The following is a 16,027-nucleotide window of genomic DNA, read 5'->3' as shown; positions in this document are numbered from 1 at the left end:
TGTTGCAGCACAAACTTTTCTTTTTGCGGCACATCATAGCACAAAACAATGATATAATTTTTTTCGTAAAACTCAAAAGTGGAGAGGGGGGCTGTGGAAATGGACCCCCGTAGATTTTTAAGCCCAACCCGTGGAGCTTTTCCTTTCAGGAATATTTTTCGGTAACATTTTGTCAAGCACGATAACACCAATATCCATCGTCGCGACAGAGTTGTAACACGGATCTATTCTCATAACCGCCAGGCGCTAGAGGCTGGAGTCAATAGCGGAATACAATTGAGATATATCGGCCATAACACGAGTTTTATGTTTGCCTAAAAATACACGCGAGGAGAACGTGTGAGCACTAAAAATCACGGCTACAAGCCGTGGAGAAGGGGGCAGGGGTTAAGAGGGAGTTTTAGTGGATGTCGGGCAGTTGTTTCGACACGATATTATTGCCTCACAACAAGGCATGGTCGCGACAATCGCGGTTGACAAGCTACGGGAATATCCCGTATTTTTTCTCGGCCGCGGAGGGAAATCAGGGAGGCTCGATGGTTCAGTTTGGTAACCTTGAACCGCCTTGGCCGCCAGTTACCACGTCACGGATTTCGTCCAGACCAATATTTTCCAATTCCGGCGCTGTTTTTGTTACTGGATATTAGTCGCATCGGGGATGCTGGGCCGGAGGGTGGGAGCCAAATGGAAACGTATAAACATCTGAGTGCTTTGCTTTATTATACGACAGGCTCGGAAGCCTAGTTATTCAACCGAGTGAGGCAATGTTGCTGGTATTGCCCGCAATCACGCGTGAAATGGATGATGTGTGTTTATGCTCAAGAAGAGTAAATACCAGTCAAATGGTCGAATACTATTTGACTCATTAGCAGCACTCTCCAACTTGAAATGCTCGTAAGAAATTTTACAAGAAACGATGTTCTAAACCTCGAGGAGTGTTCTAAACATAACGCACTTTTTCCAATTTTTTGACCTCCCCACTCTGCCCCCCCCATTGTAACGCACCCGTAACGCAGCCCTAAATCCTCCTTTTGAATTACGTAACTTTGGCCTGACCCCCCCTCCCCCCTCATTTTAAAAAAATCAAGAAAACGAGGATCGCGCCGTGGTGTATAGGTGTAAAGTCAATTAGGCCCCCCAAAAATTTTCGATGGCCCCTACAAATCGAGCTTGATGGGCCACATGGCTCCTAAAACTCAAGGGTGGGTTTCGAATGCCGAAAGAAAGGTAACTGGATTAGCCGGAAAAGCGGGGTGGTATAAGTTCTCGCAAAGCTAAGGAAAACGTGAAAATTCAGTGACCGTGAAAAAGTGAGAGGATTCGGCCATTAAACATTGAATTTTCTTTTTCTCTCCAAATTTTTGAACGACTTAGCAGAGATATCGATGCGCTCTTTTTGTAGTGCTCGAACTTCGCCATGACCTCGTAAAAGGCCTTTTCTTGCGTAACATCCAATGAATATTTTGCTCGAACTTCAACTAGTCAGAGAAAAGTCAGTGAATTTTAAAATTCTGAGATACTCGTCTCCCGAAAAAAACCATTGAAAATTCATGAGCTCATCTTGATATTGTGAATTTTTGCTACGCTTACTCTTTAACCTCTCCAAGAATTGGCGGAAGAGGGCACATTCTGATTGCATTGGGTTGGTTCCATTCCAAAATAATAAATTTCCAACGAACGTCATTGAACCTCTTGAAGACATTTTACTCATCGAATTCCGATTGATCATGTTTTAATTGGTCCAAGTACTCTCAATAAGTGATTTTATAAAATTTCTCAATTTCTTACTTCAAATTTTTAACACACTCATCACTGCTAAGATAGGAAAAAATGGCTTGAAGTCCCTTCAAATAGCCATCCCCCCTTCCCTCTCTTCTTTCATTTTAGCTGAGAGCCCAATACTAAGCACGTAAAACATTGCGTAGAGTGTTTCTAATGGACTAACTCAGATGTATAGTAACTTAGGTACGGTACGACATGTAACAACTAGGAGTAGGGGATGATTACACTGAAAATTGAAACTTTCTACCCGCCAGCTGACTGACACTGGTGTTTTATGTATAAGTGCATTTATTTTTTATATCATTTTCTTTTTATTCGTTTATACTAGCCAATTTTTATTCAGCCGCATTTATTTTATTTATTTTTCGATTTTTTCGACTTGAGTCCCTTTTCGTTTTGAGTTAACTACAACATTATTTGTAACCGTTTTTTATTATTTTCTCTTTTCATTTTCATTTCAGGGTCCACCTGGTCCTGCTGGGAAGAACGGATTTCCGGTACATTATTTTTCTTTATTATTTTCTTATTTTAGTTTCTCTCTGTAAAGTTTTCTATTTTCTGCACCTATCGTTTTTTTTTGCGCCCTTGAAACTGAATCTCTTGACCAGATACTCAGTTTTGAAATTTTAATTGCCATACGACCAGCAGCTTCACGATGGAATCTTATCCGTCCGAACATTCAGCTTTAAAACAGGGACAGGCACTAGCTAATACTCTAGTGTTCAAACGTCTTTTTCTCCCATTGATTTCTTCCTACTGTCTCCTCGAAGCGCATTTTTTTTTTAAATTTTATTTACTGTTTACTTCGTTTCTTCTCTTTACATTTCAGCAAGTGGACCTCAGGGTGGCGTTCAAATCAATTTTCATCAAAGAGGGAGCCCAGGTTTAAGAGGGAAATTCTACATTTTAATTTTAAACAAAAATTCACGATTCATCAATTTTTCCCTCTATGACAGCTGCCAGCTCCATAAGTTAACAAAAAAAAAGTATAACAATGATTACTTTGTGAAGGTTGATCTACAATCAAAATGAAAAATTAAAGGGGAAACTGAAGAAAAATCGCACAGAGGGAACGAGGCCACCCTGAACAATGTGTAAATTATGAATATATCTTTCTAATGCTAAGTTTTAACTTTTCAGGGTGAAAGGGGCGTCAAGGGTGAAAGGGGAGTGAGAGGGGCTATGGTAAGAAATAATTAAAATCATAGTGGAAGATGCGTGTTGAAGTAACAACTTGCAACAACTAACATCAACACCTACCGCTATTAATACTAACCCTCTTTCAAATCTCTTGTAGCTAATATTTAGAATCCTGGGCACTTGTTTTGGTTTATCAACTGCATTCGTATTACCTTGAGTTATCCTCCGTTGGTGCTACGCGAGTTTTTATCCTCTTCGATTTTGAACTTTCATTTCTTTCCTTTCTACATATGCTGTCATATTAACAATTCCCTCGCCGATTGAGAACGTTTAAAAAATAAGAGTATCGATTGATTAGCAGGGTTCTTTGAATTTTTAATTTCATCAGAGGAAAACTGGGGAACGGAATTTTTCGCTGATTTTTCTTTATCCCCCCCCCCACAAAGCGTGTGTGAAAATGTCGAAATAGTACTTATTCTTCAGAAAAATAATGAAGCAACGCGGTTATTTTGTAACGTCGCAATCAGGATTCTCTTTTTTTACCTCTGCCATTGCTTTATGTACTCTGCAAATGTCCATTTTTTGTGGACAATTGCGCAAAGTGCGAATGTCCTCCAACACAGTGCAAGTATGCAACAGGGCCAGGGAAAAAGACTTCAAGCGAAAATTTGTTAGATACCTCCAAAGCACTTCTTAATAATATCACTTCTCCGTCGTTTGTTCCAAAAAAAACCTCTAAATATGTTGGAGAAAATTCTCTCAAAGTATTTTCTTATCGCAATTTTTTGAGAAATAGGTGACAGAAGGTTTACCTCTACCGCTTCCTATAATTGTTTAGAATGTGAGTTCTGCAGAGAGAGAATAATTTACCATAATCAAGATGATGAGTAGCACTATTTTATTTATTTCTGTCACCATAAATTTAAATGTTTTTTTTTTTTTTAAATATTGATTTTGTAAGTTAAAGATACAACGTGCTGTTTGAAAAATCAGTTTGTAAGGTCACTCAAGGGGTAGACAGTTTTCCGCCTGTCCTCTAACGCAAAAAATAAGGAACCAATTTATTCAAGTAATGGGATTTGATTATCTGTAAAATCTCTTCTTTTTAAATCTTTTTTTTAAATCTATTTTCCTTGTCTCTGTCAGATACTATGTTTTGCTCTAATGGTTTTACGGTTTGCGTGCAGTAGTTTTTCGCTCATTCTAATCGCTATGGTTAAATTCTACATCCGTCCTATTGAACTGCTCAACTTAGCAAGTCGAATCCAAGTAGTATCTCGCGAAGTTAGTTCGAATGATTTTATGACCTTGCGTTCCCACTAAACTTATCAAAGCATCGAGAGTTGGACAAATCCAACTCAGCCTAATCTATTAAACTGGCGGAGAGTACTAATTTGAAACTTATTCACCTCTCCAACCCAAAGCTGAAGTGTCAATGCGTATCTCACAATCCTTTGCTGGGGAACTCGTCGCTTAACATTTCGCCTTCAGTTAGAGATGATACCATTTGCCTACACTCAAGCACGAATAGTCGCATGACGGTATAACGTGTACAAAATTGAAGGCGCACTCGTGATCTTCAATCATTCCATGTACAAGTCTTCTTGGGCGCGTAATTTTCTTAGCTTTTGTATGCTACTAAGCTTTTAACAAATTAAGTCAATCATATCTCAAGTTAATACTAACATTTACAACACCATGTAAACATACATTCTATGACATTAATACACTTGCCAAACCTCAGTTTTTTTGACACTACTAGCGGTTTCACTTCCATCCTTCAATTCTCTTTTCCGTATTCCCTCATTCTTTTGGACATTTTTTTGGTATTTAATGATATATTTTAATTTACTGTATTTTTTCTGCTTTTCCATCGTAGACATTGTCTTAATCTCTGATTTAATTCTTTTAAAATTCGTAGTTTTGGAAAAACTAATCTCTTCACACTCCTTTGAGGATGACCACTCTTATGTCCTCGTCCAAACTAGTACTTTGGATTACATTTTTACGTATCTAGGGAAACGCTCTTTAAAAAAACGGTTTTTTTTAAAAGAAGAAAAAAATAACAAAAAAGCGTCTTCAGAGTATAAGCAGTGCCTTTTTTTGTCTACCGTGTGATAATCTGGAACTTTTGAGGAACCACAAATGTTTTCATTCTAAACTTTACTGTCATCTTTTCTTTGAGGCGGAAATGATTTTCTTTTCTCTTTTTCCTCTCCTCACAGCTTTTGTGTTTTTTGCGCTGAATTATTGGTCATTTTTTTAAAAAATCGTTCACTAATCTTTTCCCTTTTCTTTTTGTTTTTCTTTGCTCATTTTAGGGCCCAATCGGACTTGACGGACCAAAAGGAGATCCAGTAAGTTTTATTTTTTTGTATATATATATTATATTGAACAAAAACGCTACAGATAACCTACATTTTGTAGCTTTCACGCTCTTTAATTTGCTAGTGCAATAGATGGAGACTTAAAATGGATGTCTAGTAATATGAAGTCGTTTCAGGGGCCTAAGCAAAGTTATCCTGATATATATCTAAGTGAAGCCCGAGAAAGCAAAATGCCTTTTACACTGCCGTCCTAAGGAAGAACGCCGTATAAACATTCGAGAGTTGCCAAATCCCTCAATAAAATGTTTATTTTTGGGGAAAGCTAAGAATATTTTTCCTTTAACTTTTCAGGAACCTTAGGTGACATTGCAAACCACATTATCTGAAAAATTTGGAGGAAAATATTCATAAGTTTCCCAGGAATATCTTGTTTTATCAAGGGAAATTTGGTAACGCCTGAAAGTTCATAGGCCGTTTTTCTTTAGCACGGCAGTATAGTTTAGCCGGTAAATGGAAAAATTAAGATTGATAAGAAATTTTACTTTATTTGTATCGAATTTATCTCCCTTACATGTAGTATCTCCTCATCTCTAAGAGATCCAGTAAAGAGGGTTATTCAAAATCGGCGATTTTACCCTACGCTTGGATTTTGCCCGGAGTTGGATATGTTGTTCCCTATCACAAGACACGCCTTTTTCCGGCATTGGCAAGTTCACCCGAAATTTTTCCCGCGCGCTACAGCGTTGCCAAGTTGAAAACAGGCAAATTCCGTAAGTGGCATCAAAATTGAGCTATGAAGTTGCGGTTTTTACGAAAATTCTCTAAAAATTACGCACTTTTAGGAAATGACCATGTTTTTAATGTCGCATTAATTTTAACATGCATTATTGCCAAATTTCTGATTTTTAAATTCGACAAATGTTACATATCCGCAAATACCCAAAAAAGCTATCTTCAAATTTGAATAAAAAGTTGTCTAATCGATAGTTCGTTCGATTCCGCATCCATCGATATATTATAGCTCGCTGGGAAACTTTTGGTTCGCGGGATATCATCATTTTTGTGAACAGCTTTATGGAGCGACGACGCTTTTTGAGTCCGGGCGGATAGAAATTTTAGCCTCCAAAAACACCGGGTAGCATTAATTCCATGGTTTCCTATGTAATTTTTGGCGCTGAATCCGAATTTGACCATTTCATAAAAAAATTGTCACCAAGATGTTGCCAAATTTGGCAAAAATTGCTTAAAATCGGCCTTTTTGGCGGATTATAGCCTGTGACTTGCCAGGAGTTGATCAGACGACAAAATTGGTTATTTCCACAGTTAAAACTCGTTAAACTATCTACAAGCTGAGTCAAATTCTTTCTGCTCACGGTAAAATTAAACGCGCGACAAGCAGCAAACTGAAAAAAAGACACCAAAATTGGCGCTTTTTGCGGTTTTTGTCGTAAGTTTCTTGTTTTCCGATTAAGAGAATGTTTCTTAGGAAAATCTGAATTACGCCAAGTGTAACGACAAACTATTGTATTGTTACATATATAGATAAAGAGCCGCTTTAACAGCGGTCTCTCGGGCCCCGCGACGCCTAACCGCCATAGTCCCTTTTGTCGACCCACAGGTCCTCAGTAATTTGGAGCGCCCTTGTTCCTTTTAAGCCCCTTATTGTCCTTTCCTGGGCGTCTTCTTCAGTTTGGTGTCGTTACTTTTTTCTATTAAACTCCATTATCTCAGAATTATAAAATAAAATTGTATACTAAATATGGGTAATGAATAATAACGGTCAAATACCGCCAAAATTCAACGATTTGTACGTAATTTTGGCAATATTGCAATGCGTCTTGTCTTGTTTTAATGAAGTCAGTCTGAGGAAAACATTTTATTCATTAATTTTTAGCAGAAAATTTTCCATTATTGTTTCAAAATGTGGTTTATTGACACGATTCGATAAAACTCACTATTTTATGAATTTTTCCTCTCTGAACCAGGGGTCCGGATCAAATCACTAACTCACTCTAAGTCGCTCACTGGGACAAGTTACTTGCAGTGTGGATTCGCTCGGGACTCTTCGAGCTAAACAAAAGACCGATCGGGAAATAACCCACCCTCGGTCGAGTTGGCCGGCGGTCTTCCTAGGAACTCGCCTGGAGGGTTAATTAGACAGCTGCGCGGATCTAGCATGCCCGAAGAGCGAGTTGGTTTTCCCGTGAAAACTAACTCGCCCGGCAGCCGGTTTTGATTTTCGTGTCATCTTCATCTCGCTCCAGGAACAGATCAATTAACCACCTTCAACATATCTTGATCAGGTTCATTGTGAGCGAGTTGTTTGAGGCAAAATTAATTCGCTCAGCACCTTATTTCGGAAGATTTATGTTCAAAACGGCAACGCTGTCCCTCGACCGTCGGCAGTCCCGCTACGGCCTCCTGTTGTGGGAGTGCGGCACAGGCAAGACAAAGCCTCAAGGGTGTCGAGGGGCAAGACGAGGAATAAACATTTTGTCATTCATTACTTTTACTTTTCCTGATCATCCTATCCTTTTCCTATTTCGCTGTTCGCTGATCGCATGAATCCATGGCCATCTTGCGTTGCCCGCAGCGCCGCGAGGCCCGAGCCACGTTCACGCATCACGCCACGTCTCGATCTATCATTTTCCATTTCCACTTGGCATCTACCCTTATACCGAAATTGGACTACATTTTGCAATTTGAAACTATAAATTCTAACGCGGTTTAAAAACGACGTACGTGCCATTAGTTTCCCTGTGCACATAAGTGTTTTTCCAGTTCAGCCAGAATTTATAGTTCCAAATTGCAAAATGCAGTCCAATTACTCTACCATCTCCTCCTTCTTTCCTTACTCCGTGACTGCCTCAATTTCTTTAATAATTCAACCGTATTTTTCATTAATTTATTTTTAGTTATATTATCCTATTACCGTTGAGAAAAAAAAAATCACTAAAAAATGGCCCAAGCTGTATGCAAGAAGGTGGAGAAATGGTGCTGGGTCATACTATTTCGCGGGGGGAAAAAAGCCAAGAAATTTCAAAAAATTTCAATTAGAGTCTAATTTCTTGTTTCGTTTCGGTACGTAAATTCGCCTCTAGCGGCCTGATACGACGTAATTTATGAAAGATTTAACATCATGGTAAAATATCACATGAAATTTTTCAGAAAGAACAATTTTCTAAATAATGCCAGTTTAATTTAAAGTATAGAAAGAATTTCAATAGATTAAATGATAGGAAATATTTCAATTTAAAAACCTGAATCGTCGGGAATTTTCAACATTAAATTTTAAGAAATACTCTAAATGCATTTAATTTTAATATGCATTATCTTACCATCCTGATCAAATGCGATAAGCACACCGTCAAGGTGTGCACCATACCAGCGCAATTTGCCAAGAATAAATCCAGACTATTCAATACCCATTGTTGCGAAGAGATTTTTTAATGTTACCACGAAAATGCGGCCAAAGAACGCATAACAAATTTCCCATCTCTTTAAGAGATCACGGGTAGGGGCAAGAAGTGGTTGGTGAGGAGGGGGATGGAGTGGGAGTGCATATAGATTAACAAACTAAAAACTAAACGTATTCTTGAGTCAAAAAAGAATGCTACAGCTGAAACATGTGATGCTCTGTCTGGAACGTTGCAAATAGCTGCTTTTCTTGGGTGTATTTTTCTTAAAAATAAAAAAAAAGAAAAAAAAAACCTTTCATGTTTCGTTCCATTCCGTTTCAGTCTTTACGTGAAGTTTGAAATAAATGACGATTTTTTATTCGATTCTTATTGGTCCAATCGCTCCCGGCTAGAGGGAGATTGGACAAATGAGAGTCGGGTAATGGTATGAAAATATTTTCATTTTTTTGGTGGTTCTTTTGTCGAAGCGGGCCTACGAGAGCGCGAACCACCCTCCGGGGGTTGTGCCGCATAGCGGCCAGGGGGCATAGCCCCCTAGTTTCTACGAAGAATTCATAATGATGGGATTAATGCGCATAGATTAGGTATCAAGTAATAAAAAAAATTCCGCTCATGGCATACAAGGTAAAACTAATATCGAATAAATTCATATCAGGCATTTGAACTGCCTCCTTTGAACCTACCCTAGATTCAGTATTTGCAGAAAATGTAAATTCAGAACAAGGGACACATTTCTGTCTCAAAATTCACTGTATTCCTGGCTACTTATCCAGTGCGTGCAGCACACACAAAATCTTATTTATGGCTCACTGAATGCGAGAGAAATAAAATAGTAAGTTTAATACATCGTCCTTATTGCTGCGTGACAGAAAACAGAAAAATACTCTTCTTTAAAAAATTTTTATTCAGATAAATTAAGGAACGATGTTTTGTTGATGCAGAAAAGTATGCGTTCCAAATTTAGCTGAAAGACAGCTGTAGGTACCGACATTATTCTGCGACAAAAATCCCAGCGATAACATCCTGTGTTCAAAATTCCGCGTGATAATATCCAACTGTATAAAAATCCCATGTGACAAAATCCCGCAATGCTGAGAAGCTGAGATCTCGCGCTAAAAAATCCCGTGCGACAGAATTCCGCAACGCTTAAACGCCGCACGGAAATTGAATTAGGTTTAAAAAAACGAAGTTTATCATAAGAAATAAAAAAGAATAAGAATTTCATGTTCCGGCAGTTATGTGTGCGCGACATTCAATCATGGCCGTGTTGATAAGCTTGTTCGCGATTTTAAATGTATCTCGTTGGTTGTTGAGTAGCTTCACTGACAAAAGAGATTAACTTCACATCAAGATGGTTCCCGATTTTGGTATAATAGCAAGCTTTCCGCGGCTCACATGGAAGTAAAGTCGGGCACGGTAAACTCCTAGACTTTACCATACAAATTCCTAGATCGCTGCTTCATGAAAAGAAACGAGTCTACTAAAGAGACTAAAATGACGGACTTTAAGAACAAGAAGCAAAAGTGCAATTTTGGCAGAAGTACAGGTATTAATGATTTCAATTCAAACTATACTTCATACACATTCTTGGAATAGTTCGCTCTCAAAACCCAATTTTTACGCACCAAAAAGTCCAATCAACTTTCTCTCAGCCATTAGGATTCATGTAATATTGAAACTTCAATCTTGTCTTTCTATAGCAAAAACTGCGCCTTGTCCTCCAAGCACATTAAGTGTTATTTGCTCTGTAAACCCCTACAGAGAGTATACATTTTTGGGTATGCGGTTGGAAAACTTAAATCGGAGAGAGACGGAATACCCATGATACGTTTCAGGGTCGGACTGGCTCGCATCTGAGGGCGTAGACCCTTGGCTGGTTCAAGGGGTGTAATGTGACATTTCCGGTATAGGGCATCTCCTACGTGGAGAACTGGAGAAGGGTTTAGAATATTTTGGCAAAGCAGCACAAGTTTACGCTATTTTCAGGTTCAAAGTTTATTAATCGTACAGAGTAAAAATTTCAAAACTGAACGCATCGAAGTAACCGACAGACTTCTGAAATTAAAGAAAACATAACTAATTAAAGCCACTAGATGCATCCAAGCACCATTATTCCCAAAAGAACCGAGCCAGCACTGCGGTTTACACGAGCTTAAGGCGTGGGTCTGCAAGTCCATCCTAAAAAAGAATCAGACAAGAACTTGAAAAAAGAGGAAAGAACAAGTATCAACACAGCCGAAGGTGGGAGACCGATGTGTTCAGGCCTATTTTTTAACTTCTTTTCCGAATCTGAGCGACACCTCATTGACAGCACATAGCAGAGCATTAAGAGCTCACACTTCGCGTCATCGCGCCTTCAATTTGTCAGATGCAGCACGGACGTCCATCAAATACGAATAGTTGTATCTCTGCGCCGTCGTAAACGCGCATTCTTTCCCTCGCTTTATTTCCATATTGTGTTTGTTTGCGTCTATCTTATTCGTAATGGTGCTTCAAGCACTACGTGAGTAACAAAGCCGAAGGTAGGAGAGATGTGTGGGCCTCTTTTTAGCTTTTCTTTCGAATCCGAACAACACTTCATTGACAGCATATAGCAGAGCATTGAGAACTCACGCTTCGCGTCATCGCGCCTTCAATTTTTCAGATGCAGCACGGGTGTCCATCAAGTACGAATAGTTGTATCTCTGCGCCGTCATTTCCCTCGCTTTATTTCCATATTGTGTTCGTTTGCGTTTGTCTTATTCGTAGTGGAGCTTCAAAATAGTAGCGTAGAGCAGAGTATTGCGAGTTCACGACTCACGTCATCGCGTTTTACATTTTTCATACGCAATGTGGACATCCATCTTGCGCGAATAATTGTATCGCGTTTACATTTTAGATGTCTCTTATTTTTGAGTTTCGAGATAAATTAAGGTTATGTTTGCCTGAGATATGCTATGGTATGTCCAAATCAATAGTCATTTTGAAAAGGAAGAAATATGTTTAAAGGTCTCTCAAGAGGTCTACAAAGGGTGCGTATGTCTAAAAATCGAACAGATCTTCGCTTCTAAGGGAGTTACACAGAGCGAATGAAAGAGGGGGATGATAAAGCGCCTGTATGTCGAAAAAAAGGTGAACATTTCACAGAAAAGTATTTATGTTTCAGAAAGTAGTTCTTGGACCTCTGTTCACCACTATCTGAAAAAAATGATTGTGTTTGAACAGGATTTTTTCCTACCACTGATATAGGATTGTGTCGGCCGGGATTTCTCTGCCGTGGGATTTCGTCCTGAAGATTGCGTTCTGCGGGATTTTAGCAGCGGGATTTCGTCGGTGAACCGGCAATTTTTAATCTAGCATATTTAAGGAGACAGTCAAATGCTGTGGGGGGGGGGGTGTACGATTGACACAGAGGAATACTAATTTACATATTGATAAACAAGAAAGCAATGTACTAACACAGTGGAATGATATCACCCCAAGATACGAGGAGCTTACAAAAAATAAGTTTCCCTGCTTTTTTCACCGACTCGAAACGTTATAAGAAAAAACTCTACGTGCCATCGGGAAGGCCATACTCTCATTTTACGCACAGTAAAAAGATTTAGGAATTTTCGCCACCATTCGCCGAGATAACTCAAAATTTTCGGGAGTATTCTGGAACATTCCGCGCCAGCTTCTGAAAAAGAGATTCAGGAAGCAAATGAATGATTTAAATAATTCGGCGATACTTCCTTTTTTTCCTTTTTTTCTTTTTTTCTTTTTTTTTTACAGCATAAGTTTTGCCAGACATAATAAGTAGAGGCGACTCTACTACTATAATATTCGGGCAAATTTTTCATAGGGAGAAATATAGTGAGAGGTAATGTTTATTTTTTTTTAATTTTTATTTTCTTAAATGAACGTAATTGGATACTTTTGTTGGAGATCTCTATAGGCTTGATGGGGTCACTGCCGCTCCTAGTAATAAACCTGAATAAAGTCGAAATTTTACCGAAGGGTAAATAAATAAGTGACCTCGAAATAGCCCAACTCAAGGGCCGTAAGGTAGGGTGGGACTTATTTTTTTAAATCGACAAAACCAAATGTTGCACGGTCTTAAATGGTTCTATGTGATAAAAAAAAACACGGTAGCCAAGAGGATTTTGAGAAAAAAATTTTTTAACCCGGCGCGCACAGGGCCTAAACATCGAGATTTTTTTGGTTTTTTAGGCATTTTCGCCGTATATTTTTGATATTTTTGCCAGCAACACAGATTTGACGCTAGATGTCCAAAAATTGGTAAAAACCTAGCACATACCTTGCAAATTAAGGGAAAATTTTTGTTTTTCTCCTAGGTCACTTTCACTTCGCTTGGTAATGCCGAAACTCTCCGCTCGGCAGCTCTAAAAATCGAAATTTCGCCGTTTTTTAACGTATAATGAACTTTTTGAGCAACCTATAATGGTAGTAAAAATCCGAAAATTTGTGGAAAGCAAGTCCATACCATCAGTATGGAAGGGCAAATGTCAGAAAACTCCTAGGTCTTTCATTTTCTGCCAAGCTATGCATACAATGTTGGAAAACCCGTCAAAAATAGCTCAATTTTGACCGTTTTTTCGCGTTCGAAAATTTATTGGACGCCCTGTAATGACAATGAAGGTCCGAAATTTTGTGGAAAGTAAGTTCATACCATTTGTATGGAATAAAAAATTTTACTTGGTTCCTCCGTCTTATATTCTTCGCCCTGCGATACCCGAAATGGCAGCGAAAACGTCAAAAATACCTCAAATTGGCCGTTTTTGGAGAATTTTTTTGAACACCTTGCAGTGGCAGTGGAGGTCCGAAAATTTGTACAAAGTAAGTTCATACCATCCGCAAGGAATAAAAAAATCTACTTGGTTCCTATGTCTTACATTCCTCGTTGTGCGGTGCCCGCAATCACTTCGAAAACGTCAAAAATACCTCAATTCGGCCGTTTCTTCAATGGCGAAATTTATTAGACACCCTGTAATGACTCTGGAGGTTCGAAAATTGGGGGAAAGCAAGTCCGTACCACTAGTATGGAAGGGCAAATTTCAAAAGATCCATAGATGTTTGATTGTTTGTCGCACGGTGTCTTCAGATACACAAATAAGTGAAAAATACCTCCATTTTGACCGGTCTTTCGCCATCAAAATTTCATAGACACCCTGTGATGACAGTGGAGGTCGAAAACTTTGCTGAAAGTAAGTTCATTCCATCTTCATGCAATAAAAAATTCTGCTTCGCTCCTATGTTAGGAATTCCTCGTTGTGCGGTGCCCGCAATCGTATCGGAAACGTCAAGTGTACCCGAATTCGGCCAATAAATTTTCGAACGCGAAAAAACGGTCAAAATTGAGCTATTTTTGACGGGTTTTCCAACATTGTATGCATAGCTTGGCAGAAAATGAAAGACCTAGGAGTTTTCTGACATTTGCCCTTCCATACTGATGGTATGGACTTGCTTTCCACAAATTTTCGGATTTTTACTACCATTATAGGTTGCTCAAAAAGTTCATTATACGTTAAAAAACGGCGAAATTTCGATTTTTAGAGCTGCCGAGCGGAGAGTTTCGGCATTACCAAGCGAAGTGAAAGTGACCTAGGAGAAAAACAAAAATTTTCCCTTAATTTGCAAGGTATGTGCTAGGTTTTTACCAATTTTTGGACATCTAGCGTCAAATCTGTGTTGCTGGCAAAAATATCAAAAATATACGGCGAAAATGCCTAAAAAACCAAAAAAATCTCGATGTTTAGGCCCTGTGCGCGCCGGGTTAAAAAATTTTTTTCTCAAAATCCTCTTGGCTACCGTGTTTTTTTTATCACATAGAACCATTTAAGACCGTGCAACATTTGGTTTTGTCGATTTAAAAAAATAAGTCCCACCCTACCGTAAGGCTCATGAGGTCAAGAATTTAGACCTTTCCAGCAGGCCTCGTTCAAATGTTCCAAAGAACCGGTAAACTACAACTCCCCGTTGACCGTTTTTTAAGTGGTGTCCTTATTTGATCGTACCGGGAGTCCGAGATTGCTGATTGAATAAAGAGGCTCTGAATACAGAATCAGCCGCATGAAAATGAAACAGACCGCGTGGGTAATAGTAATAGGGAACATGAATGAATCAAGTGAAAGAGAAAGTAGTATGAACCGTTGTTTACAGTGGAAAAGCCGAAAATGCGAGGCCGATGTGCCGATGTGGTACGGACGGCGACCGACTTCCGAGGAAACATCCCCAACAGGAGCGGCGGTGGAGGAGGGACGCGCTGTTGCCATTACGTGCGCATTTAATCGCGTTTTCGAGGGTCGGCGAGCGAATTGATCTTGGCTCAATTAACTCGTTCGGGAACTTGATCTGTACCTAGAGCGAGATCGAAAGACAACTAGAACTTGTCACGATCGATTTACAAAAGACCCACCCAAAACGATCGAATTCTGAACGAGTGCAGGTAGGCTAATGACACATACAATTCGAACGGGGCAAAACAAAAGACGGGACCTGCTCGGCTCCTCGCTCGCCGGTTAATCACCGAAGGCATACATTTCGGAAATAATTCCGCGAAAGGTACCTGACGGCACTCTAACTTGCTCTACCTCGGGCTGCGCAAGTTAAATAACGGCCGTTTTTCCCGCTCATGCTAACTCGCTCCGGACCCCTGCTCTGAACTAAATACCCTAGTTATTAGTATATATCTAAGTTGAAAATTAAATTATTCTACAGAAGTGTATTATTTTGCAAGAGAGATACATTTATAAAATTTAAAAATAAGATGTGAACAAAGAATATAGGACAATAATATCGAAAAAACCAGCGAAAATTGAAGTATTTTGTTTAAGCTTGGCAACATTGGAATATGTTCAATCTTATTTTATTGTTAAATTTTATTAAATTCTGCTCATGTTGTTCATTAGTATAGTCAAGAAACATTCTCTTAATCGGAAAACAAGAAACTTACGACAAAAACCGCAAAAAAGCGCCAATTTTGGTGTCTTTTTTTCAGTTTGCTGCTTGTCGCGCGTTTAATTTTACCGTGAGCAGAAAGAATTTGACTCAGCTTGTAGATAGTTTAACGAGTTTTAACTGTGGAAATAACCAATTTTGTCGTCTGATCAACTCCTGGCAAGTCACAGGCTATAATCCGCCAAAAAGGCCGATTTTAAGCAATTTTTGCCAAATTTGGCAACATCTTGGTGACAATTTTTTTATGAAATGGTCAAATTCGGATTCAGCGCCAAAAATTACATAGGAAACCATGGAATTAATGCTACCCGGTGTTTTTGGAGGCTAAAATTTCTATCCGCCCGGACTCAAAAAGCGTCGTCGCTCCATAAAGCTGTTCACAAAAATGATGATATCCCGCGAACCAAAAGTTTCCCAGCG

At 39.0% G+C, this 16,027-nt stretch overlaps 1 protein-coding gene across 7 annotated transcripts in view; it reads left to right on the top strand.

The window, feature by feature from the left end:
* Positions 1-16,027, top strand: part of LOC109032196 (uncharacterized) — a 429,804-nt gene that overhangs the window by 362,386 nt on the left and 51,391 nt on the right. For 5 of the 7 annotated variants that reach the window (XM_072302211.1, XM_072302143.1, XM_072302239.1 and 2 more), the window contains exons 3-5: positions 2,244-2,279; positions 2,923-2,967; positions 5,244-5,279. In XM_072302211.1, coding sequence (XP_072158312.1) covers positions 2,244-2,279; positions 2,923-2,967; positions 5,244-5,279 — 117 coding nt within the window. The remainder of the gene's footprint in view (positions 1-2,243; positions 2,280-2,922; positions 2,968-5,243; positions 5,280-16,027) is intronic. The other 2 variants (XM_072302175.1, XM_072302272.1) reach the window with 2 other exon arrangements.

This window comes from Bemisia tabaci, chromosome 1 (genome assembly GCF_918797505.1).
Source record: "Bemisia tabaci chromosome 1, PGI_BMITA_v3".
Taxonomy (NCBI): domain Eukaryota; kingdom Metazoa; phylum Arthropoda; class Insecta; order Hemiptera; family Aleyrodidae; genus Bemisia; species Bemisia tabaci.
Note: the sequence above shows the minus strand (reverse complement) of the source record. Positions and strands in the feature narration are given on the sequence as shown.